At 31.1% G+C, this 27,139-nt stretch overlaps 12 protein-coding genes and 1 pseudogene across 13 annotated transcripts, besides 4 other annotated features; 10 read left to right on the top strand and 3 right to left on the bottom strand.

The window, feature by feature from the left end:
- Positions 1-64: 64 nt before the first annotated feature.
- On the bottom strand, positions 65-301 carry TVAGG3_0585260 (spectrin binding; the record flags this gene model as incomplete). Its single annotated transcript, XM_001306591.1, has 1 exon — positions 65-301. One exon carries the CDS (start codon positions 299-301, stop codon positions 65-67), a length of 237 nt encoding a protein of 78 aa, XP_001306592.1.
- Positions 302-516: 215 nt separating this feature from the next.
- On the bottom strand, positions 517-952 carry TVAGG3_0585250 (spectrin binding; the record flags this gene model as incomplete). Its single annotated transcript, XM_001306592.2, has 1 exon — positions 517-952. A coding segment is annotated over one exon (436 nt), but the record flags the coding sequence as incomplete, so codon positions are not given.
- A 1,309-nt stretch (positions 953-2,261) lies between these two features.
- TVAGG3_0585240 (WD40 repeat-like family) lies at positions 2,262-3,083 on the top strand (the record flags this gene model as incomplete). The annotated part of the gene is made up of 1 exon (XM_001306593.1): positions 2,262-3,083. One exon carries the CDS (start codon positions 2,262-2,264, stop codon positions 3,081-3,083), a length of 822 nt encoding a protein of 273 aa, XP_001306594.1.
- A 71-nt stretch (positions 3,084-3,154) lies between these two features.
- On the top strand, positions 3,155-4,054 carry TVAGG3_0585230 (spectrin binding; the record flags this gene model as incomplete). Its single annotated transcript, XM_001306594.1, has 1 exon — positions 3,155-4,054. One exon carries the CDS (start codon positions 3,155-3,157, stop codon positions 4,052-4,054), a length of 900 nt encoding a protein of 299 aa, XP_001306595.1.
- Positions 4,055-4,307: 253 nt separating this feature from the next.
- Positions 4,308-5,905: a mobile genetic element.
- Positions 5,249-5,500, top strand: TVAGG3_0585220 (uncharacterized protein; the record flags this gene model as incomplete). Its single annotated transcript, XM_001306595.1, has 1 exon — positions 5,249-5,500. The coding sequence occupies one exon, from the start codon at positions 5,249-5,251 to the stop codon at positions 5,498-5,500; it is 252 nt and encodes an 83-aa protein (XP_001306596.1).
- A 153-nt stretch (positions 5,906-6,058) lies between the features above and the next one.
- On the top strand, positions 6,059-6,238 carry TVAGG3_0585200 (putative GTP-ase activating proteins for the small GTPase, ARF family; the record flags this gene model as incomplete). Its single annotated transcript, XM_001306596.1, has 1 exon — positions 6,059-6,238. The coding sequence occupies one exon, from the start codon at positions 6,059-6,061 to the stop codon at positions 6,236-6,238; it is 180 nt and encodes a 59-aa protein (XP_001306597.1).
- A 632-nt stretch (positions 6,239-6,870) lies between these two features.
- Positions 6,871-7,948, top strand: TVAGG3_0585190 (3'-5' exonuclease family; the record flags this gene model as incomplete). Its single annotated transcript, XM_001306597.2, has 1 exon — positions 6,871-7,905. One exon carries the CDS (start codon positions 6,871-6,873, stop codon positions 7,903-7,905), a length of 1,035 nt encoding a protein of 344 aa, XP_001306598.1.
- Positions 7,949-8,973: 1,025 nt separating this feature from the next.
- Positions 8,974-9,723: a mobile genetic element.
- Positions 9,724-10,003: 280 nt separating this feature from the next.
- On the bottom strand, positions 10,004-11,488 carry TVAGG3_0585170 (uncharacterized protein; the record flags this gene model as incomplete). Its single annotated transcript, XM_001306598.1, has 1 exon — positions 10,044-11,483. One exon carries the CDS (start codon positions 11,481-11,483, stop codon positions 10,044-10,046), a length of 1,440 nt encoding a protein of 479 aa, XP_001306599.1.
- Positions 11,489-11,824: 336 nt separating this feature from the next.
- TVAGG3_0585160 (KPL2-related family) lies at positions 11,825-14,326 on the top strand (the record flags this gene model as incomplete). Its single annotated transcript, XM_001306599.1, has 1 exon — positions 11,825-14,326. One exon carries the CDS (start codon positions 11,825-11,827, stop codon positions 14,324-14,326), a length of 2,502 nt encoding a protein of 833 aa, XP_001306600.1.
- Positions 14,327-14,515: 189 nt separating this feature from the next.
- Positions 14,516-14,548: a mobile genetic element.
- Positions 14,549-15,176: 628 nt separating this feature from the next.
- Positions 15,177-27,139: part of a mobile genetic element that runs on past the window's edge.
- Positions 18,093-18,917, top strand: TVAGG3_0585130 (annotated as a pseudogene). Its single transcript has one exon. A coding segment is annotated over exon 1 (825 nt).
- TVAGG3_0585120 (integrase core domain containing protein family) lies at positions 19,994-21,160 on the top strand (the record flags this gene model as incomplete). The annotated part of the gene is made up of 1 exon (XM_051239304.1): positions 19,994-21,160. A coding segment is annotated over one exon (1,167 nt), but the record flags the coding sequence as incomplete, so codon positions are not given.
- On the top strand, positions 21,414-21,701 carry TVAGG3_0585110 (uncharacterized protein; the record flags this gene model as incomplete). Its single annotated transcript, XM_051239303.1, has 1 exon — positions 21,414-21,701. The coding sequence occupies one exon, from the start codon at positions 21,414-21,416 to the stop codon at positions 21,699-21,701; it is 288 nt and encodes a 95-aa protein (XP_051097127.1).
- On the top strand, positions 22,322-24,367 carry TVAGG3_0585100 (uncharacterized protein; the record flags this gene model as incomplete). The annotated part of the gene is made up of 1 exon (XM_051239302.1): positions 22,322-24,367. A coding segment is annotated over one exon (2,046 nt), but the record flags the coding sequence as incomplete, so codon positions are not given.

Genomic DNA, 27,139 nt, shown 5'->3' with positions numbered 1-27,139 from the left:
GGAATATTGAGCCTTGCGGAATAAAGAAAGCATTTGTTAACATCATTAGTTTGATCGAAATAAATTAAAAATGATTCCAAATATTGAAACTCGTGGAATTAATAAAGCATTTGTTAACATCATTAGTTTGATCGAAATAAATTAAAAATGATTCCAAATTATGATACAATCCGCAATAATATAAATCGATCTCTGAATTGTATTCGTTCATCAAGAATGTAACAAAATCAATGTTGTGAGAAATAATTGCATATTTCATGCATTCTTCATCTGGTTTTTGATGTTTCAAACATTCACTCATGATATCTGGATTTCCTCCTAAAAATGAAAACTTTAAACACATTTCAGTTATTTCTGAGTTAAATTTCGTTCTTAATAACTTGAAACAATCAACTGCGCCATGATAACAACATAATTCAAGCAATGAATATCCTTCGTAAGAATATGGATAAAAATCGCTTTTAAGTATTTGATCTTTATCAAATCCATCTCCTTCAGTGAATGCGATGAATCTTTCTAAGTCATTACACATAATTGCTCTGTAAATTGTATCTTCTCTCTGAAAACTGAGATCTTCTAATATAAGTGTTTCGAAATTATCAGATTTGTTTAATTTAATTCCATATTCTTTATAAAATATGTATCTAACACTTTGTTCTTGTGTGATATCCTCGTTTAATTGATAGTTATCATATATGAGCTTGGCGAGAGATAAATAAGCCTTTGTATAGCGATTATTAAACAGAATGATACAAAAAATATCATTTACAATAGTATGAGGAAGACATTTCTTTGAATCAATCAATTCTGTTTTGAGCATTTTGTAAATCTTGTTTATTTCTTCTTCATTTTCAGTTTTCAGCTGATACAATGCATTATATAAATCGATGTGGTATTTATATTTACTTCGCAATTCACTGAATTTATTTGGGTGAGTGTCTTGATCAGACATAAATAATTTATTATAAGAACGCATTTCAATTTTACCATTTAAAATATCTTTAAAACTATATTCGGAAAATAAATACTATACTATTTCAGCGGAAAAGCACTAAGGTATAATATCGGATTTCTTTTATGCAATTTGATTAAATTTGTAGATATGAAATAACCCAATAACAACAGAAACGTCTAAATCATTAATATTTTCATCCAGATGCGCATGATAAAAGCGTTATTTGCTTTTGGAAGTTACATATAAAGTTATAAGTTAAACATGTATATATTTTTCAACAAATTTCTTTTAATTTCATGGAATGCAAGGGATATCTAATAAGCAGTCCAGAATTTGGAAGTGATATATGAGATTATTGCATATTTTATAAATATCTAAGTTTGTTATTATATGCAGATGCCAATGAAGCATGATGTTCAAGCCAAAAAAAAATTCAAAAAAAGACTTTTTTTCCAATCGCAGGAATTGATGTTTCATATTCAGACTTTAAGTTAATTGGAACTCCAAACCCTCAGTGCCTCACAGAGTGGAAAACTTCATGCGCATGGTGGTCTACAAGTTCAGCTCCTTATTTTGATATACTGTCTCCAGCTCCTTTTATTCTTAAGTCAATATCATTTTTATCATATACTGGAGATGTACCTCCAAACACTATTCATGTGTATGGATACACAAATCCAGAAGATAAAGTTGAAGTTTTTTACGTTAACGATTCATTTTGCCGTGAGTTTTTATATTCAGATTGGAATGGAAATAAACTTTGTCCAACAAATAAAAGTAAGACATATAAAATCAATTCCGAAACTCCATATAAGACATATCGAATATTTATGGAAACAAATACATGTTTTAAACAAGGAACTTGTTGCTTTACATGCTTCCTTCTATCAGGTTTCAAATTTACTGGAGTAGTTCCAAACAAATTTTGTTTAACAAATATAATCCAAATGTATTCTTTTCAATTACTACACATACTAAATACATGCTTATTTCTACTTATTTTAGACTAATTTAATGATTTTTTTATGTGAAGAACGTGTTGCAGGTCATAAATATAATGCTATGATTTGATATTGCTTTTTCTCATGATTAAGGATAGTGTTTCCCATGAATGTAAATTTCAAGCGCAAAATTTGCTTGATTTCATGCAAATATATGATGCCTATTTGAGTATCCAACGAATGATATATCTTTGGAGGAGGCATATGAGATGATTTTTGATGATTCGATTTTGAATCACTTTTTGTCAAAACCGACAATTTCGCGAATTTTATAAAACGAACTGATAGTCTAATTTAACAATATAATGTTCGAAATTTTGGACGATAATTTTGAATTGTATCAATTTTTTTCCCCCCCCCCCAACTATCACAAAATGAACAAACCCATCGATGTTACACGACATCCTTGGAAGTTTGATACTGGCGAAAGTAACGAAGACATTTACATTATTGGAGAAACACACAACATGAAAAAGTATTTGTTTTTGACAAGCCGCGCCAGAATTATTGAATCTTATCCTCCATTTGAAACTTTTACACGTCTTCAAGATGATCTAATCAACCAAGATAAGATAACTGCGATAGCAATTGCAAATAAATCGAACTTGTTGGCTATTAGTTTCGCTAACGGAAGACTTGTTTTATATGATACAGATAATAAAAAGGAAGTTACGGTTTTCACAAGAAAATCCACATCAAATCTAAAGTTTATGAGCTTCACACCTTCAGATGATGGAATTCTCTCAGCGGATTCCGAAGGAGACCTTTATTCATATACTGTTGGCAAACAGATCCAAGAATCGAGGATATTTACTAATGGAATTAAGTCATTTTCTATTTTTGCCCCATCATTAACTTCAAATTTTGTATTTTTCAATTCAAAGTCCGATACTTACTTAAGATTGACATATTCTAATACCCAAAACATCATATTCTCATCGCAAAACAACGACCCGTTGTCAGCAGTACTTAAAGTTACTCCGAAATCTGCGATTTATTATTGTGTCGCCAGTTCTTCACTTTGTATCTTTTCTGTATACGAAAAAGGCAATTGGGAAGTCAGCCAATACCTTGTATTACCTCTACCAGCCATAGAAATCTATTTACCGAATGTTTCAAATTGTTAAGAACGAAATTCACATTACCAATCACTCCTCTTTGTCTTCAATTTTCATTTTTGCATGGAAATTCATACATCATGACTGAATGTTTGAAAGAACAAACGCCAGATAAAGAATGCATGACATATGCAATTATTTCGCACAATATTGGTATGATTTCATTTCTAGAAAAAGAATACAAATTAAAGCTGAATTTGCAAGATTGTGGTGACTTCCACAATTATGAAGCCTTTTCTTTTGACTTGGATCAAGAAGAATATTTCAGTTATTCATTAGTTTTTTCAATAAACTTTCTCATACCATCACTTTGTGAATATCTTACTTCACATGGTTCAAAAATTCGAGGAAGTGATTTTTTCGAAAATACAGCTTTACATTATTCAGCTCAATTTAATTGTACCGAAATAGCAGAAATTCTTATTAAGAACGGAGCAATTATCGACGCAAGAAATTTTGATGGAGAAACTCCTCTCATGGTAGCATCTCGAATGGAGGGTAAAGAAACAGCAGAGCTTCTTATTTCTCATGGTGCAAATATGAATGCAGCAGATAAATTTGGGAAAAATGCTCTCATCAAAGAAGCGCGCTACGGAGGGAAAAATGTCGCAGAACTTCTAATCTCACATGGAATAGGTGTAAATGCAAAAGGTAATGATAATAATACTGCTCTTCTTTATGCGTCGAATTCTGGTAACAATGAAATGGCTGCAATCCTTCTTTCTCACGGAGCAAATGCTCCTCTACATTTTGCCTCGAAATCCGGTGATAAAGAAATGGTTGCCGTTCTTCTTTCTCATGGAGCAAATGCCAATGAAAAAGATATCCTTGGTAACACTGCTATACATTACGCGATATCCTCTAATGATAAAAAATGGTTGAACTCCTTCTGTCTCACGGAGCAAATGTCAGTGCAAAAGGTCTATTTGGAGATACGCCAGTTCAGTTGGCAAGGTAAAAGAAACATTTGGAAATTGTGAAACTTCTTAAAAATCATGGCGCAGAAATCAGTATTTCTGATCAACTCCGCGATTACTTTGAGGAACATCCGATGGCTTGGCTATTGACGTTTTTGCTTATTATTTTAATTTGCCGATATTTTAATAAAAAATGAATCTGAGCAATGCACGGAATTGCATACGGTTAGATTTTTCATTAGTATTACAAATTTAAACGTTATTGGTATATTAATTTCTTTTATTTCATATAATAAAACATGGATTCATTTAAGGGTATAGATCCGTATTTTTCCCAAGTGAGCGGGGTATCTCCAATCCCAGCCCTATCGTCCTCCCAGTGTCAGTTTTCAATATAAAATCCAAATTTTTTTTGAAAATAAAAATTTCGAGAAATTTTTCTGATTTTTTTTCTTTGATTTCAATAATTCAAAATAAATTTGGGAGTAAAAAGACACTATTTAATGAAATTCATATGAGTGAATGTGGATAAATACTCTCAAAACATACAATTTATCTATTTTTTCTTTATATTATCAACTAATTAGTGATAATTTTTTTTGAATCAGATTTTTTTTCATTAAAAACATAATATATAACACAACAATGATGCACACATACGTATCTACACATCAAAATATAAAGCTTGTTTTGGTCTGGGCATCCCAACCCAAAATTCTTTAAAAATTGAATAAAATTGAATACTTGGGGCTGGGATGCCCATCCCAAAACCGAATTGAATTTTTTGAATTAAAGAATATATTTATGTATTTATAATATACATGTGATGTCTATAAAAAATACTAAATTCTAAAAAAAATTCAATTTATTCAAAACGTATACTAAGTGATCACTTCATTAGTAGGATCAGCAATCCTACTAAATGGTGAGAACGCCACTAACTAAAAAAGGAGTCCTTGGAGCTCTTGATCTCTTGTCAGTAGAGTTCATAATGAGGCATGGCATCTACTGATTAGAGATCAGAGCAATCCTACCTTACCTTCAGGAGCTACAAAGCTCCTAATCGTTACGAGAGGGAGTCTTGGAGCTCCTGAAGCTCATCAGCAGAGGCTATTTACCATTTGGGCCTCTTCTGATGAAAGATGCGAAACACGTCTACGAACCAGGAGCTTCAAAGCTTCTAATCCTTACTAAAGGGAGCTTTGGAGCTCCTGAGTCTCCATCAACAGAGTCCCAGATGGTAAATGTCCTTTGCTGATGAAAGATGCGAAACACATCTACGAACCAGGAGCTCCAAAGCTCCTAATCCTTACGAAAGGGAGCTTTGGAGCTCCTGAAACTCCTTTTACTATAAAATATGACAGTTTTCTTCTGAGGTTCTCATCAAATCTAAGACTTCAGAAGAAAGCTGTCCTATCAATGTATACTTACACTCTCATGGACTACAAGTGTACAATTTTAAAGCAGAGATTATCCGAGGCCTCTCATCAAATGAGGGACCTCGGATAATCTCTACCTTAAGTAGTCAAATAACTTTTCTCACTATTTAGGAACAAAAGAACAAGAGTTGGAGTACTTTAAGGCAAGATTTTTCCGAAATCTCTCATCGAATGAGAGACTTCGGAAGGACCTTGCCAAATCCTTGAACGCCAATATCCTTGGAACTGAGCTAGAACCAGGGAGAAGTAGCATACTATAGAGCACGATGGTAATCTCGGAAATACTTATATCGCCCCAAGCACAATATTTAAGAAGTCTAACTCATATATACAAGAAGTCAGGCTGAATAGATATTGTGCATATGGTTTGCAGAACTCTCATGATATTTAAAATTCATGTTATCCCAAAAAAGGTGACACTTTGGGTGTATCGTCCATCCCAGGGATGCAAAAATCACATCACCTTGGATCTATAATTTAAGGGTGCCGGAAAGTGAGGTGACGCGATTATCGTGGTGATATTGCTCTCCATCATGCCATATTCTTTGAATGTAAAAATATCACGAAACGCTATGTTAATGATTATTGACATGATTTCTTAAATGATGATTTTGTAAATTCTTTTGATATGGAAAGAAACTCCAATGATTTGGTTGAACTTCTACTTTCAAACCGTGCCACTGTCAATGCAAATAACCATGATGGGAATACACCTCTTCATTTAGCTTCAATGATGGATGATGACAAAGTCATTGAACTATTAATTTCTCATGGTGCTACAATAAATCCTTTAGGTATAATGATCTAACTCCCCTTGACTTAGCTGTTATACGTGAAATAAGTTGCCGAAGGGGCGCAGAAGATCAATGCGGATCTAGTCCTGATTATCAATTGGCAAATAAGGTAGTGAATCTCTTAATATCACATGGAGGAATAACTACGAAAATAGGGGACCAGGCGTATACTTAACTTTTGAAATTAAGAGAAAGTTAACAAAATAGTATATGAAAGAATAAGCATTCGTTGTATTTCAAAGATTCTCCAAATTGTACTATGGGTATTTTATTGAATTAATTTCATTTCTAAAATAACATATATTTGGACATTATATAAATTCATAAACTAAAAACTTATTTATAACTATATACAATGTATTTCGTTATGGAATACATTATCAAATATTTTGGTTTCCAACAAAAATCTGAAACGGTTCTATCAACGGTCTAAAGTTTGATATTTGAAATAACAATTTATATGCGTCTAATTTTTATCTCTTTTAAAAAACTGCATCGAATAAATTCCGGTAAGAAAATTTCATCAATTTTTTTTGAATCATTATTCAAATTTGAGAGATCGTCTCATATGACAATAATTCAGAATACAATCATAAGACATGAACTTAACAATCCTTTCAAACCGATTTCCTGTATTACATAAGACATGCTAACATGTATAATCATCAGAAAATTTGTATCATTTCACATTTCATTATTAATGATACCTCAATCAGTACCATGCATGATTACAGGTGTTAACCATCTTCCTGTAACTCAAAATCTAAATCAGAATGCTTTTAATGCATCTGCCATGGATATTCTTACAAGATTAAACAATGGAGAAGAGGTAAGAGTTGCAATTGATTGCGAAGGTTTTCAATTAGGTTATCACTCACATTCACTTGGAATTCTACAAATAGCTGAATGCTTCAAGAGTGGATTTCCTAGTTCAAACTCTTCACATGTATCAATTGAGCTCCAGCAAGGATTTTTAATTAAAACTCCATTCTCTCAGCAAACTACTACATATCTCTCAAACATCTTAAGCCATAAGAATATAAAGATTATTATGTTTGGCTGTACGTGCGATATTCCAGCCATTCTTGAAGAAGGTGTAAACTTAAATATCAAAGCAATCATTGATGGACAAACTTACTCCATTGATAGACCAAAAAGTCTTAAGGACACAATAGGCATTGCTACAAATTGCGTAGAATACAATAATGCATTAAGATCATTAGCAACAAAAGATGAAATCAATTTTGACTTATTCTACTATCAAAACAAGGATAAACCAGATCCATTTTCAATTATGCTCACGCAAAGATTCTGGAATTATAGCGGAAATGATATTGGATTAACAGCAATCGGCCTGATGGGCGCTCTTAGAATGACAAGTTTCGAAAACTTAATAAGATCTTCAAATATAAAAACCCAGAAAATATATGATCTAATCCAGCGTCATGGATATATCGCTCCTGCTTGCGAAAACGGTTTCCAATATTCACCACCTTATATTAATGGAAGGATTCCAAACATGGAAGTTGCCCTTAAACTTTATGTAAGATGTTGCTTAATCGAAGAAAATTTCAATCTTTATCAATTATTTGCACCATGGGATAAGAAGCTTTCTTTGAATCAAATTCGCCAAGGAAAATCAAAAGCTCTAAATTATATAAGAAATCAGAGATTTTACTAATTTGATCTGATATTTTTAAAATCTGAAATTCTTAAGACTAAACTTATCATATATTATCAAAACGGCATATGAATTTAAATTTAAATGTCAACAATAGGATCAATTCGATATCGTAGATTTTATATATAAAAATTTGAGTCAAATAAAGAATTTGCATGTATAAAGCTCTAAAAATACGGAAATATATGCTATATATAATTAAAACATGGGCGATGAGTTTAGATGAAATAATTATGTCATTCATTGAAATAATTCCATTCAAATCATAGCAATTGCAATCCCCAGCTAATCTAATGTGGTTTTAATTAAAGTGTTGAGGGTGAGTGCACTGTAATTTCCAAAAATTCTACTTTACAATTGTAAACCATGTAAAAATGCCCGTTTTTTAGTGTATCTACCGGGATGCATTTTCCAAGAAATCTATCGAAATATGCATGATGATTTGCTGGATATGTATATCGCCATCACAAAAACAAATTTCAGAAATGAAATCATAAAAAAAAAACGTGGTTCTTGGGCAAAAATAAATCAATATTAGATGCATCAAATTTCAGAAAGTTGGTACCCGGTATGACTCTGAATTAATTTCAATTAATTCAATTTTAACAATCATAATTCAAATGCATTGTCTGCTTATTTTGGCAAGATCTCATGATTTTAAGTGTTTACATAATGAAAATGAAAAATGGCTTGTTCCAAAAATAGATCTTACTTCAATTAAACCACAAAAGAGAAAAATTAAAGAATCATCTTGGCAAAATATACGTATAAACATCGTTACAGATTTTATTACAGGTGCACTTGAAGACAATCTCAAATGTAAATCTGTTGGTCAAACAGTTTCATGGAGCCGTGGTACATTTAAGTGCGCCCAAGAAGATATTCTGAACGAATCAAGAAAAGCTAATTTTATTCAAACTCTAGATAACGTTAAGGTATACTTGCAGAAACTACTCAAAGTTATACCTTTTTCTGGCTCAATAACCATGGCAACAGCTGCTTCAAATTCTTTTTCATATTCACCGTTGAAAAGTTATACAGGTTATGATTTAGTTCTAGCTGTTGTTCTTCGAGTATTGCTCATAACTTCATTTGTAGTAAAGATATTAATGATATTGAAACATATATTAGTAGTGTATATACTAAGGTTTTTATTTCTATGATATTGATGTCTTGGATACTTCCAGTTTGAAGTAAACTGTTTCGCAATTTTCGAACTTGCGGGCCTATCTAGTCCCTGGTTATTCCATGGCAGGGGCTGATACTGCAGAAATGATATCTAGGTACAAGATACTAGATATTTTATAGAAAACATTTGGCACTTGTTAAAAAGTGTCGAGATCTAATTAGTGGGTTACTTCAAAACTAAGACCGATTGCACTACCATCTCACTGGATTCTGCTAATTACCATTAGGGAACAAACCCAATGGTAGCGGTTTCCAGTCGAAATGGTCTCATTCAAAGTTTAATTAGGTTTGTATCTAGTCCTCCAATATTGTGTTTAAGCCAGTGAGATACATTAAACACAAAATTTCAATAGTTATACTAAAAGTTTTACAGAACAAAGTTTATTTTCAATTCTCATATGTTGAGATAAATGCACTTTTTCCCTTCCAGATTTTAAAAATTTTGTATGATTTTTTATGTTTTCGATAACCTTATAATTATAAACATCGTTTTCACTTAGTTTGAATATGATACTATGATACATCATCACTTAAGGTTTATACTCATATAAACAAAACAAAATAAAAATGATTTTATGGGTTTGAAAAGTGTTGTTTTTGTAATAGCTTTCACTTCACTTTCCGGCACCCTTAAAGGAAATATATAACCTATTGGTGACTTCCATTTCATTGAAGTTTGTATGATGGACAACCCAGTCATCAAAATGGTAACGTCATGATGGTGACTTCCTTTTCATTTACTTTTTTATGTACAATATGATTTCAGAAGCTTATTATAATATGTCTCGAAAAATTGAAATTTTCAATATGATTTTGAAAGTTATTGAACACATTTTCACTTCTAACTCAATATATTCAGGTGCCCAATGGGAACTTTTATCATGAAAATGAGGTTTGAAATTGCATAATAAAAAAAGTGATATAAATAACTTTTAACTCTGAAACAAAATTTAATATATCTTTGGACGACAAATTTCCTCGAAGTAAGTTGTACCCCAGTCGTTTCCTTGGGCTCCAGTGGAATTCAACTCGAAATGTGAAGAAGTGAAGTAAGTTGGATCGACTTTAACAGTTGGTCCGTATCTAACTTCCTTCTTCTGATCAGCTTTCTCCTCGTAGTATGGATCGAAAGTGCCTCCTGTGGCAAATCCGACTCCTCGAAGGTGGTGAAGGTCTACGCCCTTCTCAGCTGGTTTTCCTGTACCGGCCAGTTTGTTGAAATCCTTTGCTGTTGTACTGTAATCCGGATTATCTTGACCAAGGAAAAGATGATCGTCGCGAGCATCAACAAACTTGCCGCGGCCATCCTTTGTACGATCGTAATTACCAATAAGATCGGATGATGTTGTTTGATAACGTCCTTGGCCATCACCTTTGAAAACAATATTTGATTCTTGGAGGTTAACTGTAAGACGCTCTGGACGGACGGTCTCAACCTTCTTGTTACGATCTGGCCATTCGTTCTTTTCATGTCCTGGATCGAAATGAGTATCACGAAGCTGAGCTTTATCAATTGGATTTGGAATTGGTTGTCTGTTGGTAAAATCGGTTGTATAGTTGGACTTCCACATACTTGAGTTGCCAGCATCACCATGATCACTAAGAACAGCGCATGGAGGAGCCTTGAAAGTTTCTGGACGTCCTGCAAGTTTTGACGGTTTGTAGAGGGAAGATCCCATTGTTGTCTGGTAGTTTGGCTTATCATAGCCTATATCGAAGTTTGCTTTGTTCATATCCATGATTTTGGCGTCTGCAACTTGTGGATAATTTTGTTTTGCTTTCTGGTTTGATCTGGCTTTCTGATGCGGGCCAAGACCAGCGGATTTATCAAATTCGACGTGAGATTTCTGTAATTCGAGATTGTATGTCGGTGGTTTTTCGATTGGACGTTCGATGAAGTCGTTATTGTATGTTGTATCAAAAGATTTAGGATCTGAGCCGAAGTAGAAGTGAGAAGAAACGCCTTCTGCCTTTCTTGCCTTAGCTTCTGCGTTATCATAAGGAGGCCTGCCTTCGTTAGCCTCTTTCAGAGCTGCATGGCAAGTAGATTCGGGTATCGGTTCATCTCCTTTAATGATGTCGGAGCATGGTAGTGGATCTGCTCTTTTTGGAACGTCAGATCTATCAAAACGTTTGTAAGTTCTTTGGTAATCTGTTTTCATTTCTTCAGCATCTGGTTCTAAGTTACCACCACCAATGCTTATGCCTTCTGGTGGAGCGTTTGTTTTGTAATTGAAGTTAAGAGGATGCCTAATGTACGTATCGTGATAAAGAGTTGACCAATGATCATCAATCTCCTTCGGATTGACACTATCCCTGCGCGCATTCTGTTTAATCTCTGAGATATCATCACGCTTTGGGATAGGACGGAATTTGTACTGTACTTGCATTGATTAATAACGGATGAAAAAAAGTGCAAAAAAAAATTTTTTGATTTTGATATTCTAATTATATTCAGATATTTTCATATGTATTTATTTAATATAGTTTGGTTGCATTACAGAAAACAAATCAAATTATCAAAAAGCTTAAAATAAATTTCGAAATAAGAATTTTCACTTAAAATATATAAAATAGCCATTATAATGAGTATACTTAGACTAGTTAAAGCATTTTCATTAAACAGAATATAGTATTTATACTCAAAACATCAGAGAAATCTTTTCCATTGATAAAATAAAAAAGTAACGAAAATTTTTATTTTGAACGTTATTTTTGATAATTTTGTGTGATGTGCCCTCCAAAAAAGCTCACAGCGCCACCAAAAAAGGCACAACAAGCGCAAAAAGCCAGTAAACTATCCAAAGGCAAAAATTCGAAATCGAAAAACCCAGAACCAGAAGAGCAACCAGAAGTTGTAGAAGAAGAAAAGCCAGTTGTTGAAGAACCACCAAAGAAAACAACATGGCTCGATACATTAAAGTATACTCCACCGCCTGATCAAGAATTGCACATAAAACTTTCAAAAGAAAGACAAGCAAAAACAAAACTCAAACATGAACAGATTTGTATGAAAGAACTACAAGGAATATTAAATTATTCGTTAGCAGTTAGTCAGCAAACTACAGATTTTAAAGAAAACAACGGTTTTAATGAAAAATTACTTCAAAGAAAATTACGCCATTTAAGAGAAGATTATCAGAAAGGAGAATATCTTCCACCAGAAGTGCAAATAGAAACATCGCGTAGTACAGTTGTCCGTAGAGAATTCAAAGCAACGATTTTGAAATCACCAGATATTTCTTGCCTTTTACAGACAGAACCTGTTGATGTTTACAAATCATTAATCAATCTAATGAAGGCTACATCATCAAATGAGTTCACTTACGATGCAAATCCAGAGATGGATTCGTTATTAAGTCAATTATCAAAAATGGGCAAAGCTTTTTCAGATCCAGACAAACTACCAGATCATGTTGATCTTCCTTTTATTATTTGTGTTACAGGACCTCCATGTTCCGGTAAAACAACAATATCACAATTCATTCATAAATTTTTCAAAGTTACACAGATAAATGCCTTAAATTCAGATAGTGTACCTGATTCTGGTGATCCACATGTTATCAATGTCTCTTCTAATGATGAAAAAGGCATTTTAAACGCCATTCAAAATGTTTTAGATAATTCAAACGATGGAATTTTAATTGCCAACTATCCAACGACCAAAAACCAACTTTCTGGTCTTGAAAAGTTCTTTGCTGGTTATTCCAAGAAATCAAGTAAGAACGCAAACTTAAATATCATCTTCAGAACGTCAATGACAGAAGAAGAAGCTCAAGAAGCCATAAAAGAAAGAAAACTTGATACAAACAGCGGATTTGTCTATAACACAACATTCAATCCACCAAATGCAATTGATATTGCACAAGGAGCTGTTTTAGAAGATTATCCAGGCGATTTAAGTAACTACCAGAAACTTTTACAATCAACATCTAATATGGATAATGCAACAAAGAAAGGAGCGATTGTAATACAAATAGGAAAGTTAGATACAGTTGATAAACTTTATTTACAGATAGAGAATGCATTGAGACAATGTTTTGATCAGAATAATGTTCAACCAACATTTACAACTTTCGTTGGATTAAGAGATAGAGAACAACTTGAATTTGCAAAGCAATGCTTTAATATTTTCAATTTATGGAATTCTGTTTGTGTTACAATGTTTGCACAAGGATTGAGCGAGATGTTCCAAAGATCTAAGTTAATTAAAGAACAAACAAAATACTTGGCAAACGCTGCTTTGGAGAAATACGCAATGATTTTGTCTCAAAAAGATTTTAGACCTGAAATTTCTGTCTCTTTGAGAGGAAATTCTGGTTATTTTGATGCGATTTGGAACGAAACAATTAAAGAAAGAGATGAAAGAATCAAAGATATCAAAACAGTCTTAAGAAGAAGTGGATTGGAAGACTTAAAAACGATGTTAGATAATGATAGTAATTTAATTTACGAATCAATTTTGAACAGATTATATATAACTTCATGGTTCTCTAGAGAGTTCGGAGAAGTTGTTTCTGGTAAGAAAGTAGAGAATATCGATAAACCGACATTGCCAATGTTCGATAACACTGATGATTTCGAAGAAATTGCAAATAATTTCAATTTGGAAAACTTTTCTTCATCAAAGGAATCGAAGATGGATAAATTTGTTGATTTCTTAGTTTATTACAAAGATAACGCGAAATCAAATATAGAGCGTGATGACGCTGTTCTAGGAAATAAGATGTTTTCTTATTTAATTGAAGCGAAAGAGAAAATTGATAGTGAAATCAATAAAGAACTCGAAAACATGGAAACAACAATGAAAAGCTGGGCAAATAAAAGATATAGAAATGAAATGGAGTCTTTTGCTGAGAAATATAGTCATTGTGATGAATTACCAGCTGGACAACCTTTGTTCACTTTTGATAAAACATTTGCTGATGGAGATGTTTTGAAGTTAATTGAAAGACTTGGATACAGATTCTCTCCAAAACTCCCGTTACCAATAGAAGAAGAAAAGATCTTGAATATGGTGAATGCTGTGAAAGGAACAAATGTTTCTTGTGTTACAAAGTTTCTTGAAGCTGCTGATAAAGCTAATTTCACAAATGAAGAGAAAGATTACTTGGAATGCTTCATTAGATGGTCAACTATTCCTGAATTTATAGATGTAAATTCCTTCTGCATGGCTTTCGTCCCTGATTCTGAAACATCAGATAAAGTTTCAATTTTGTTATTTAAAAAATAAATAAAAGTCTTTATGTTGTATATTTTAAATTTTATTCGATTTTTCTTTAAGGGGCTCATAGAGCTTTCTGACATGCTCTCACAAAATCAATATATCTTTATTGTAACATCCATATAAGGTGCTATTTAGTGATTTCTAATAACTTTTTCTAGACTAATAATATGATGCTTATGAATCAAAAAAAATTCTGAGTATGTCAGAAAGACGTAAGTGCACCCTTAAGTGTGTGAAACTTCATTGAAAATTAACTTTAAACAACAAACCAACATATGTGCGCTCTTAATTTACATATAAATATAATCATTGATATCAAATAATTTGAGTAGTAGAATAGGATGGGTTGTGTGACTTTTTTTGTAAACGTAAGAATTCATACAATATCGAGCGATTTTGTATCATTTTTTTAACATTAATTTTAAAATATATTTATTTTTTTATTCTTACATAAATGACCCAACAAGTAAAACCAGATAAAATAGATTATCGAATTTTAGAGGATGGTGTTCCTGTTTATATTCAAAGATTTAAAGGGAAGCAATATTATAGAATTGTTAATCCTGAATATCTTAAACATATATTTAAAAAGGAAGACTGTGAATTATTAAACGCTAATGAATATGAAAGCCAAAATAAGCTAATGAGGTATAAATATAATGATAAAGAATATTTAATTTCATGGAATCAATGGAGTCATAATCAAAGACCTCATAAACGAGAGAGTAAAAGAAATCAGATATAATTATTTTCATGAATAAAAAATAAACTTTAAAAATTCATGTCTTACATTTTTGAATAATTTATTTTTATTTTGTATGAAATGAGCGTCAAAACTAACGACGTGAAAACATTAGGATTCACAAACGAGGAAATAAAGGATATATTAGATGAGATGTGTTATGAAGTTAGTAAATATTATTTAAGAAATTGTCAAAAATTTGCCGAGTTATTAAATGATTTAGATTATGATGGAAAAATGAATAAAGATGATGTTATAAATTTCTTATATCCTACATCTGAAGAAGAAAAACCTAAAGAACCTGAATATTATGAAGAACGGATTAAAGATGATGAATACGATGAAATTGAAATTGAAAGACTGGAAAAAATAAGAGATGAAATAGATGAAAAAATTAAGGAATTAAGAGAAGTTGAAAAATATAATGAAAATGAAGTAGAGGATTTAATGAATATCCCAGCTTCAGAATCAGAAGTTCAGAAATCTCATGAAGAAAGATATAAAAATTATGTCTCAGAATCAACACAAAATTTATTAGATGGTGAAATAGACGAAACACTTTCAGAAGAAGGTACTAAATTTATTCGTAAACATAAGTTACAATTTATTGATAATGAAGAATACCCTTGTATCTTACTTTCACCCCTCGATTCTGAAAATTCAAAAAAGCTCTTAAAAACGTGACATATGCAACTAATACAATTAAGAAAGAAGATCATGATATTTACACAAATTATTATTTAAATAAATGCACAGGTGTTGATAAAGTTTTTGATTTATTAGATAAAATATCCAAAGGAACCATTGGAACCTATAAAATTTTGTGTGATGGTGGTTTCATTATTGAAGATACCAATAATGTTTCATATGAAAGAACAGCACCGAAGGAAGATGAAGTGGAAAGGTCTATACCATTCGTTATTAAGAATAAAAGATATGAAAACGTATAAGCATTATATTTATTCATTTATTTCAGAAAAAATGGAAGCAACCCATAAAACATCTTCTCATCATTTTATAGCTATTCATACATTCCTTTTCAAAGTTGTGAAATTAAATAAGACAGGAATTAGATTTAATGTATCAGGGTACGCATTCTTGAGTAAATTAAAATGTATTCGTCACGTCGCAGATGATAAAAATTTATGTGTTCTTAATTCATTTTATGGGCTTTAAAAAAAAACTTTATTTTTATTTATTTTTTAATTTTTTATTCTTACATAAATGAACAAAAACGGAACAGCTAAAATGAATGATAATCAAATTAGAGCAGAAGGTAGAAGGTTATTTAAACGCTTCTATAACATTCCTGATGGTGTTAATCCTAAAACTCGTAGAAGCTATTTAAATGAAGCAATAGATGCATATGAAGGGTTTGACATTTCATCAGAAAGTGAGAGATTAGCGAGAATGTTAAATGTTAATATTGATTTCTATTATTGTGATCCTCAACCAGAAGACGTGGACATAAATAAGGTAGACTTTCCATTAGTGGAATCAATAATGATAGATCCAGAATTTGAAACAGTAAATATTTTATTAACACAGAGTCCATGTGGAAAACTTCACGCTGACAGAATAACAGACGTTGAAGCACTCACCGGCTATAAAGTTTGTCCATATTGTAAAGAAGAAGTTTATTCTATCCGTGATGATCCAGAAAGGAAAAACCAAAGAAGATTTTTAAAGCATTGTGAGAAATGTAAAGAAAATAATGGAAGATTAATTCAAGACGTTCAGTTGCAAAACACAGCAACCATATGCACCACATATTACGAAACAGAAGATATATCAGTGGTTATTAGCTCATAATTTGCAGGAATATTATAAACCGACAAGATATTATATTACTTTTGACTTTGAAACATTAGAGACTAAAGAAGAATTACAACTTTCTGAGTGTGCAACTTTGAACGCTTACTTAAAACCATTCATGGTATCATCAACGGTTAAATTAAATGATAAAACATATACGAGGAATTTTTGCTTAACTTCGAGTGATTCTTTTATTTCTGATTGGATTGAGTTTTTATTTTCAACCTGTTCATTAGTTGCTAAATCAAATATTGAACAATATGAAGAATTAATGAAGTCGCAAACGGACCAAACGGGGGACTTTGTCTCATACATTAAATGAAAAACAGAAGGAAGCATTTAAAGAACTTCTAGATGAGGAATTCAATAAAGTGAATATCATAGGTTTTAATTCGGGAAAGTTTGATTTAAATTTAATTCTTCGTGATTTAAACACTGCAAAATGGAAAATAAAATCAATGCTGGGTTCATCTTCACAATTTAAGCAAATCATTGTAAAGAAAACAAACGTTCCATATGAATTGAGATTTATTGACATCAGAAATTATATAGCGGGTGGGACATTAGACCAATTCACTCAAGATTTCGGAAACAATAAATCACGTGTTAAATCCTTTTTCCCTTATCAATTCATCACATGGGAAAATTACGAAGAAGAATTATATAAAGTGGAACCATTCACGAAAGATTCATTTTATTCAGCATTAACTCAAGAAACTATATCAGATAGTGATTATCAAATATATCTCAATGATGCTAAAAATTTAAGAATAGATTAGAATATTTTATTCATTATTGCAATAAAGATGTTGAAATTATGATTGACCCAATTGATAAAATTATTGAAGAAACATTTGTTTATAAAATTGACATGCTTCATAATCTTTCTTTATCATCGAATGCTTCAATGATTCGTTACGCTTTAGCATATAAAGACTTTAATCCTAATGAAAAATATCCTGAGGAAGAGATAGAATCAAGTTTTGAATTAACGAAAAAGTATTGGAAATATAAAATTGAATCATATAAGAAACAAGATGAAAAAGCAGAAAGGGATACTAAAAATAATGTTTCAATGGATGATTTTCAATACTATCACGATTTAATCCTTTCATCTAAATGCAAAATGTGTGGTAAAGCGTTTACATATGCAAATAAACCAACATTGATAGAATCGATAATGAAAAACCACATACCAAAGAAAATTGTCAGTTAATGTGTTGTTATTGCAATGTCGTAAAATCAAATAAAGATGAAGATGTTCAACGTTTAAGAATCAATTTAAGAAATTATGCATTAAAAAATAATTTACCAATGACTTTAGATTCAGTTGAAGCTTATCACATTCTCCGTAATGGAATTACTGGTGGTCTATCAAATGTTCAACATAGAGTAAATCTTAAAGGAATCACGCACATTAATAAACTTTCATATAATCCAGAAACTAAAACTGTATCAAATGAGGACACCACCAACATTATGACTCATTTCGTTGGTGTTGATTTTAATTCATTATATCCTTCATCATTTTCATCTAATCCTCATGATTTCATTCAATATACTGACCATAAAATGTATATGCCGGGAAGATTGAATGGTGTTATCATTTGTGATACAGCAACAAAGAAAGCAAAAGCACTGGGAATAATTAAGAAGAAAAATACTTTATTCGTGGCTGAAGTAAAGGGTCACATTGATGAAAAATACATTAATGATTACATAAACTTTTTACCGATAATAAGAAACTTAGATATTATCACAGATGAAAAAACAATTGGCAGTTTTATGTATAATTACATGAAATCAAACAATCTACCAGTTGACCAGAAACAGAGAAATTAACTCAGTTAGCATCAACACACAACCAATATCAACCATTTTCTTCTTATTATCTTTGGTATCTAATAGACAGATTTCATTTTATCATTGATGACATTCAATCAATTTTAACATTTACTAAAAACACTTGTTTTAATGAATTTGCGAACAAATTTATGAACGAAAGACAAAAGGCTGAATTAGAAGGAAATAAAGGAAAAAGTTTATTTTGCAAGATTTCACTTAATGGATCATATGGTTACGATGCAATGAATACACAAAATTACGCAAAGACTAAAATAATGAATGCACAGAAGGCACGCGTTGCATGTATGTCAAATAAGTTTAAAAACATAAGAGAAATAGGTGAATACATATCAAGTGATGCTTAAAGATAGATTTTATAGATGTGATACATGTTTACAAGAGGCATTCTTCACTTTAGATAATGCTAAATACTGGTATTTGGTTTTCATTTATGATTTTATGTATAAATGCATGAATGTTAATCGTTTTCATTTCATTGAAGGTGATACTGATTCATCTTATTGGGCAATCGCTGGCGACCAAATCTTCCTAACACTCAAGCATTTCAAGCAATTGTTACCGATAAACAATTTTATGATAAAAACATTTTCAAATTCGCACCATTTGATTTCTTCTGTTTTGATGAGAAATTTAAACCTAAATTAAAGAATAAAGCTGAAGAAAAAGCACATGAGAAAAGTTATTGGGTTTAGCAATTGAGAAACAAGGTGATAACATGGTTGCTTTATGTCCTAAGTGTTATACATCATTCAACGGTTCAATTGATGGAAGTGATTTTAAAAAGATTGCACAAAAAATGAAAGGTGTTAGTTTACGACAAAATAAGCAATTAACACCTAAAAATTTTGGATATAATAAATGATAAAGTGATATTTGATGGTCAGAATATTAATTTACAACTTAAAAACGGGTCAATGACTCGCTTAACAATCGGTAAGACTGCATTAACAGGAGCACACTAAGGCTGTATGTTGTGAAAATGGATGTTGTATGCCATTTATTTAATACAATTTAAAATTTTATTCTTAATAAAATGCCACAGAAGAGACAAAAGGAACCGTTAATGATGGTTTTGATACTATGATTCAAAGAGGTGGGCACCCTTAAACATTTATTTTATTTTTATATAAATGGATAACACAGATTTAAAAATTTTAATTGATGATTTAGTACTTAATCAAAATTTTCTTAGTTATTACGATTTAAAATCATATCTCCAAAAACATAATAACAATATAACGGGTGATGATATGGAATATTATTATCCATATTATAAAAATGAAATTTTGAAATATCATAATAAAATAATTTCTGAAATTAAAGACAAAATTAAAAATAATGAATATACAAAGGGAAAAACTAAATCACAACTTAAACAGTTGAAAGATTTCAAAAATAAAGTATTAACAGAAGAAGATATTGATGAATTATATAAATTATATAATCCTGAGCCGCAAAAGCCAAAGGAACAAAAACAAAAGGTGCAAAACGCCCAGGTTCTTCAGACCATAAATGATGCACAAGCTTTAATTTATGATTCATTAGTTAAAGCATATTCAGCCCGACTTTTAAATGAAGATCAACTTTTGGAATTCATCCTTCAACATAAACTCGAAGCGGGAAAGTATATCAAACCTTTATATACAGCATATTTAAAACAAATGAATAGAATACATCCAGAATTAATGAAGGAAGGAATGAAATCCAAAATCAAAGCAGATAAAATTAAACCACTTGCAACACCAAAACCTCCAACGACAGTACCGCCTCCTCCTTCAGTTAATCCTTCATCATTCACTTTATTATATCCATTTCAAACATTAAAGAAGCAAAAAGATTTTAAAAAGGATTTCAAGATATTAAATAAATCAACTGACCCAAAAATTCAACCGTTAAAGGAAAAATTTAGTCGCCCTTCATTTGCACCATATCCATATTCATACGAAATCGATCATCTGGAATATTCAAAAGGAAACGTTACTTATTTATTTGCCATTAACATTAACACTAGATATTTATATTGCATTCCAGTGAAAGGGAAAACAGAACAGGAAACAAGAAGAGCTATTCAATACTTACTAGATCATGAAAGAGTAGATAATATCAGGGGTGATGGTGATAAAGGATTTCAGGCAGCTATGGCTCATTATTTCCCACAAATTAATTTTTTCTTTTCATCCTCTCCATATACGTTTCATAATAAAATAGTTGATGCGGTAATGAGAACTCTTAGAGATGCGTTAGGGGTTAACGGTCAGATATACTGGGATGGAAATCATGACTCCATCATACAACAGTTAGTATATTATTATAATAATACATGGCATAGAACAATAAACATGAAACCAGTGGAAATGAAAAATGATATTTCAAAAGAATGGGAATATATTAGAAAGCAAATGGAAAGGTTAAATGATGTTAAACGTGAACAAATTAATTCGGGGCTCATGAATTTTAAACAAGGGGATAAAGTTTTGATTCATCTCGATTATGGAAAAACTGATAAATCAATGACAAAAAGAAGACGAAGATTTGACACAATAGCTGAATTTGTTAGATATATTAACGGTAATGTATTAGTTGAAGTTGACAATAAATTAATAGAAATTCCGATTTATTTTATTACTCCATTATATTTAAATAATATTTAATTTTTTTATTTCGTAAGAAATGAGTGACAACAAAGCAGTCAAGAGTCCTGATTTAATTAAGATTCAGAGTCCAGACGATGAATATAAAAAGAAACTAAACAGAATTAAATCAAAAATATGCTATTACAAAAAGAAGCCACAATGCGGTGGGGCTGAAAACGATAAAGAAATAATCGAAAAATTAGAAACTTATCGTTCAATCCTTAAACTGAGTGAAGCAAAAATAAAAGAATTAAATAGAATAAATAAATTGATTGGAAGAGATGAATTTAATAAAGATGAATTTTTAAACTCAATCCAAATTTAATTTTTATTCCTCTTCGACAACATCTCTCTTTCCATCATTATTGCATAACCACATTTTCTCAATTTTAGTGGTTTGTTATTTTTAACATGTTCTTGCATCATTTTTATCATTTCCTCCCTTGTTATGATTCGTGGTAAATTTTGAGCTTGTGGGGTATCCATTTATGATAAAAATAAAAATTTGTTATCACTTATTTTATCGTTAATGTTTTCGGGTTATTCAATAATTAATTATTTTTGAAGAACTGAAGGTGTCACTACGTCACCATGTGTCACTCGGTCATTTAACTTCTCTGAAAAAATGTGACAACGTGACATTTTGACAACAACACAGGAGGAAGGTAGTTATGAATTATTTTTGAAGAACTGAAGGTGTCACTACGTCACCATGTGTCACTCAGTCATTTAACTCATGACATTTAGACATCAACACAGGTTATTCAATAATTAATTATTTTTGAAGAACTGAAGGTGTCACTACGTCACCATGTGTCACTCGGTCATTTAACTTCTCTGAAAAAATGTGACAACGTGACATTTTGACAACATTTACGAAAATTTGATGCAGTCCAAAAATAAAGTTAGTTTTAAAATTATTTTTATTTTTTTATTCCTATATAAATGACAGCAACAAACAACAACAGCAACTTTATCGTTTCTGATGAAAAAGTTATTGATTCATTAGCTGAGGAATTAGTTGTGGCAGAAACTAAAACCCTCAACGAAAGAATTGGTGAAAACAGGATTGATTTACATAACTACCTCAAATATGATGGAGGAAGAGGAAGGAAAACTGGTATGGCTTTATTAGTAAATAAAATTTCAAATTTAACGATTATAGATGTTGATATCAATAAATCGTACAATGATGAACTTAAAGAAACAGTTAGAAAAGACATTTTATCAAAACTTTCGGATAAAGATGTTATCATTAAAACCGCTTCAGGAGGTCTTCACATTTATTGCAACACCAATTTCTTCTATTCAGTTTCGAACAGAATGATTAAATGTTATTCCTGCAATGATTATGATATTGATATAATGACTTCAATGGATGATTCAAAGCGTTCTTTAGTGGTTATGGCTGAATCAAGAGTTCGCAAGAATGCAACAGAACCAATCAATACATACTCATTCATTCGTGGAAGTTATGATTCAACATTAACTAGAACAGTGAATGATATATTAAATGATTTGAATATTAAGGTAAGAGTTGAACAGAAGAACGAAGAAATAAAGACTATCATGAATGAAAACAAAGATGTAAACATTGACGATAAACTTGCCCAGAGCATAGTTGATGGCATCTGTGATTTTGAAGTACATAATGACGGTGGAAACATGAATTTAGAAAAAGAAGTTACATTATTCACACTGTTTCAAGCTATTAATTCGTTACCTAATCATTTAATTAATGAAGCATATGATAACGTTTATAACTTCTGCAATTTAACTGAAAATGCAAAAAGTAATTTTGAAAAAGCACGTAGTAGATATGCACATTTAATGACTTCTCCATTTGTTTTAGTGAAGATTCTAAAACTTTATCAAAAGGAATATTATGATGAATATGTTTTACCTTTATTACGTAAGCCAAAAATAACATTTGATATAAAACTTGATGACTCGTTTTTGATAACAGATATTAGACGCAAGGCTGAAAATCATCAGTATAAAAACAGTTCTGAAGTAATTGAGGATTTATCACGTGTAATCCGTTTTGTAGATTGTGGAAACAAATATTTCATTCAAAAGGATTACAACATACACGACAAAATGAATCAAATATCATTCGTTCTTCAATCAAACATGAAAGAGTCACTTAAAATGATTAAATTATTTAAAGAAGAAGGTAAAACCATAACAGCATGGGACGTACTATTAAATCAATTGTCTTCATTAACCGTTAAGGGTGTTTGCTTTAAATCTGATTCTCCAGATGTTTTCTCAACGTTTCAGGGTTATAAATACAACATTCTCGAAAAGCCTGATTACTCAAAAATTGAGATGTTTATGGATTTCATTAAAGAAGCCATTTGTGATAATAATGATGAAGTGTATAAATACCTTCTCGGGTGGATTGCATCAATGATTCAACATCCTGGAATCAAGAATGAAACAGCAATTATTTTGAAAGGACTTCAGGGAACAGGTAAAAACAGATTCACGGACATTATTTCTGAACTTCTCGCTGGTTATTCATGTAAAAACATTACCGAAATAGGTGAGCTAACGGGTAATTTCAACTCAGTTGTTGAAAATAAAATGTTTCTTGTACTTAATGAACTCAAGAATGTAGGTGAAGACAGACTCGCAAACTTCAACGCTTTGAAATCAATTATAACGGATAATGAGATTAGAATTAATGAAAAGAATCAACCCAGAAGAACTGCTCAGAACGTTGCTAATTTCATTTTCGTAACTAATAACGTCTACCCTGTCAAAATTGAAGTTGGAGACAGAAGATACGTAGTTTTAAGGGTTAATGGTAAATTCAAGGGTCAATTTGATTACTTCAAGAATTTAATGGATTCATGCACTAAGGAATTTTATGATAATTTACTGACGTATTTTATGCAATATGACCTTTCATCATTTAATGTACGAATCATTCCGATGACTGAAGCCAAACAAGATTTAATAGAATTATCAACAAATCCTTTAGATGAATGGATAAATACACATTATGATGAATTGCGTGCAGGTATGACGTGTAAAAATGCTCTATTCTGCAAACCATCAGACATGAAAGACAAAAACTTTCAAATGAGTATTAAGGATAAATGTGAAAGGAAACAGAGAAGAATAGATGGTAAACAAACATGGTGTTATGTTTTGAAAGAAGAAATGAAAGGATTATATAAACAGGTTGAACCAAACGATAATGAGGAATCATTTACTGATGATGAAATACCTGTGAATGAAGCTTTATAAAGTATGATTGGAATTTATTTTTGCCTTCCTCCTGTGTTGTTGTCAAAATGTCATGTTTTCACATTTTTTCAGAGAAGTTAAATGACTGAGTGACACATGGTGACGTAGTGACACCTTCAGTTCTTCAAAAATAATTAATTATTGAATAACCTGTGTTGATGTCTAAATGTCATGAGTTAAATGACTGAGTGACACATGGTGACGTAGTGACACCTTCAGTTCTTCAAAAAATAATTCATAACTACCTTCCTCCTGTGTTGTTGTCAAAAATGTATGTTGTCACATTTTTTCAGAGAAGTTAATGACCGAGTGACACATGGTGGACGTAGTGACACCTTCAGTTCTCAAAAATAATTAATTATTGAATAACCTGAAAACATTAACGTAAACATTAACGTAAACATTTATTTCTGCAGTTCATCCATTACTTCATTACCTAATTAATTACAGACATAAAATATATTTAGTTCATTCGGTAAGCCTAAACCTTTGGGTCAAGTCTCAAGCACATTCAATGAACGCGGTACCATGCGAATACAGTCACAAATGGTGGCATGTAATCTTTACCCGAGCCTGTTGGATTTGTTGTGAAAGTGTTGAATGATTACCTGTGGTTCCACAGAAAATACCTGTGCTTGAATCTACTGGGTCAGTTGTGATATCATATCTATTCATTCCCATCTATCCGAACCCGCTGCAAGATTTATATAACCTCTTTTTGTTATTGAATGTGAATGATTACCTGTTGTGTTTGTAGTTCCTGTATGAGTGTGCGGTGGAAGGTTTGCTTCTTTAATTTTCTTCGAACCTCCTGTTTGCTTTGAATATCTAGCACAGTATAAGAATTTATCTACAATCTGCTTCCACATACCAAAACCTAAAACACTTGCTGGATTTGTTGAGTTCATTGACGTATAAATAGAACCAACAGGATATAATGTTTGAAGTATTTCTGTCTTTAATGTTTGAAGCTCTGTTTTGTCAGCTTTCTTATTTAATTCATCGTTAACATAAGTTTTATCTGCTTTAAGATCTAAACATCCTGAAACCCATTCTGTATCGGCTTTAACTTTAAAAGTCTCAAATGTCCATTCATGATACCATTCAACCTTTTCTTTAATTTCATTATCTTTTTCATCAACATAAACCAAATTTGCCTTCTTATTTAACTCACTATCCACGTATTCCTTATCCACCTTCTTCATTATGTCATTTAGGAAACCTTCTATGAATTCCTCATTTAAATTAAATCTTCCAATCTTCAAAACTTTAGGAAATGTATTTAATGCGTAATATCTCTGTTCTTCTGGTGGAATTGATGTTATATCATCCGTTATTCCTTTAATTTTTGAATTCATAAATAAAATTTCTTTTATATTTGATATCACTGCACCACCTTTGCAAACGAATTCGAAATGTTCATTTTTCAATACTATCTCCAAATCTCCATATTTCAACCTTTGCGTTTGTTCTGCCGTCTTTGAATTATATGCATATATGGCGTATGTAATGGTCTGAAGGACCTGGGTGTTTTGTGCCTTAAGTTGTCGTGGTTTAATCATTTATTATGATTTAAAAATAAATATTTAATCCGTTATCTCATCAGCTATTTTTTCTATTTGAAATTGCCATAATATTTCATTCATGAATTCTAAATCACAATCAAATAGGTCAGTTATTCTAAATTTAATATTTGATAAATCTTTTGAATGAAGAATAAATGAATTCCCGGATAATTGAAACGGATATGATAAAGAAAATGTGTTTAAGTTGATGGATAAAATGTTTTGTATTGATGGGTAAGAGTTATGGTCTAATGTTTGATGTGAAAATCTCATTGGGGTATTAACTTTATCACATTTGATTAAAATGAAATTGGAACCGGTGTCAGAATACAAAACATCCCCAACATCTTCTTTTTCAAAATTTAATATTCCCAACAATGAACGAAGATGAGGAGTACAAAATTTAATTTTCAGCGGAATTTAATAAGGTTATTTATTTCATCAAGTTCAAAAAGTTTATCAGGTTTTGATTTAAAATTTTCTCATACCATACGATAAATGATTCATTTAAATAACTTAAAATCATGTTAATATCCCATTTCGCTATCACATTATTTATATACATATCATACGTTTTTTCATGGTCATCTTTAATAAATGATATATAATCTGAAGGGTCTAAAAGAATGGGATTAAATTTACCACTCACAGAAACGAGAGTAACATTATAAATTCCGCTAACTGTTAAATTTAATTCACAGCTATTATTCGAAATAATATTGATAATTGACATTTTTTATTACGATTAAAAATATGGTAAAGCGTTATTTTCCAGTGATAAATAAAACTAGAATAAGATTACCTCAAGAATTCATAAATTCAACGAATATGAAATTCATTCATGTTATAAAATTTTAGTGTTTTCAGAAAATATGAGTCAATGTCATATTCATCAACAGGTTATATTTCACTTCATTCAAATTTAGTTCAATCAAACCCA

This window comes from Trichomonas vaginalis, chromosome II, assembly GCF_026262505.1.
Source record: "Trichomonas vaginalis G3 chromosome II, whole genome shotgun sequence".
NCBI classification, from domain to species: domain Eukaryota; phylum Parabasalia; order Trichomonadida; family Trichomonadidae; genus Trichomonas; species Trichomonas vaginalis.
Note: the sequence above shows the minus strand (reverse complement) of the source record. Positions and strands in the feature narration are given on the sequence as shown.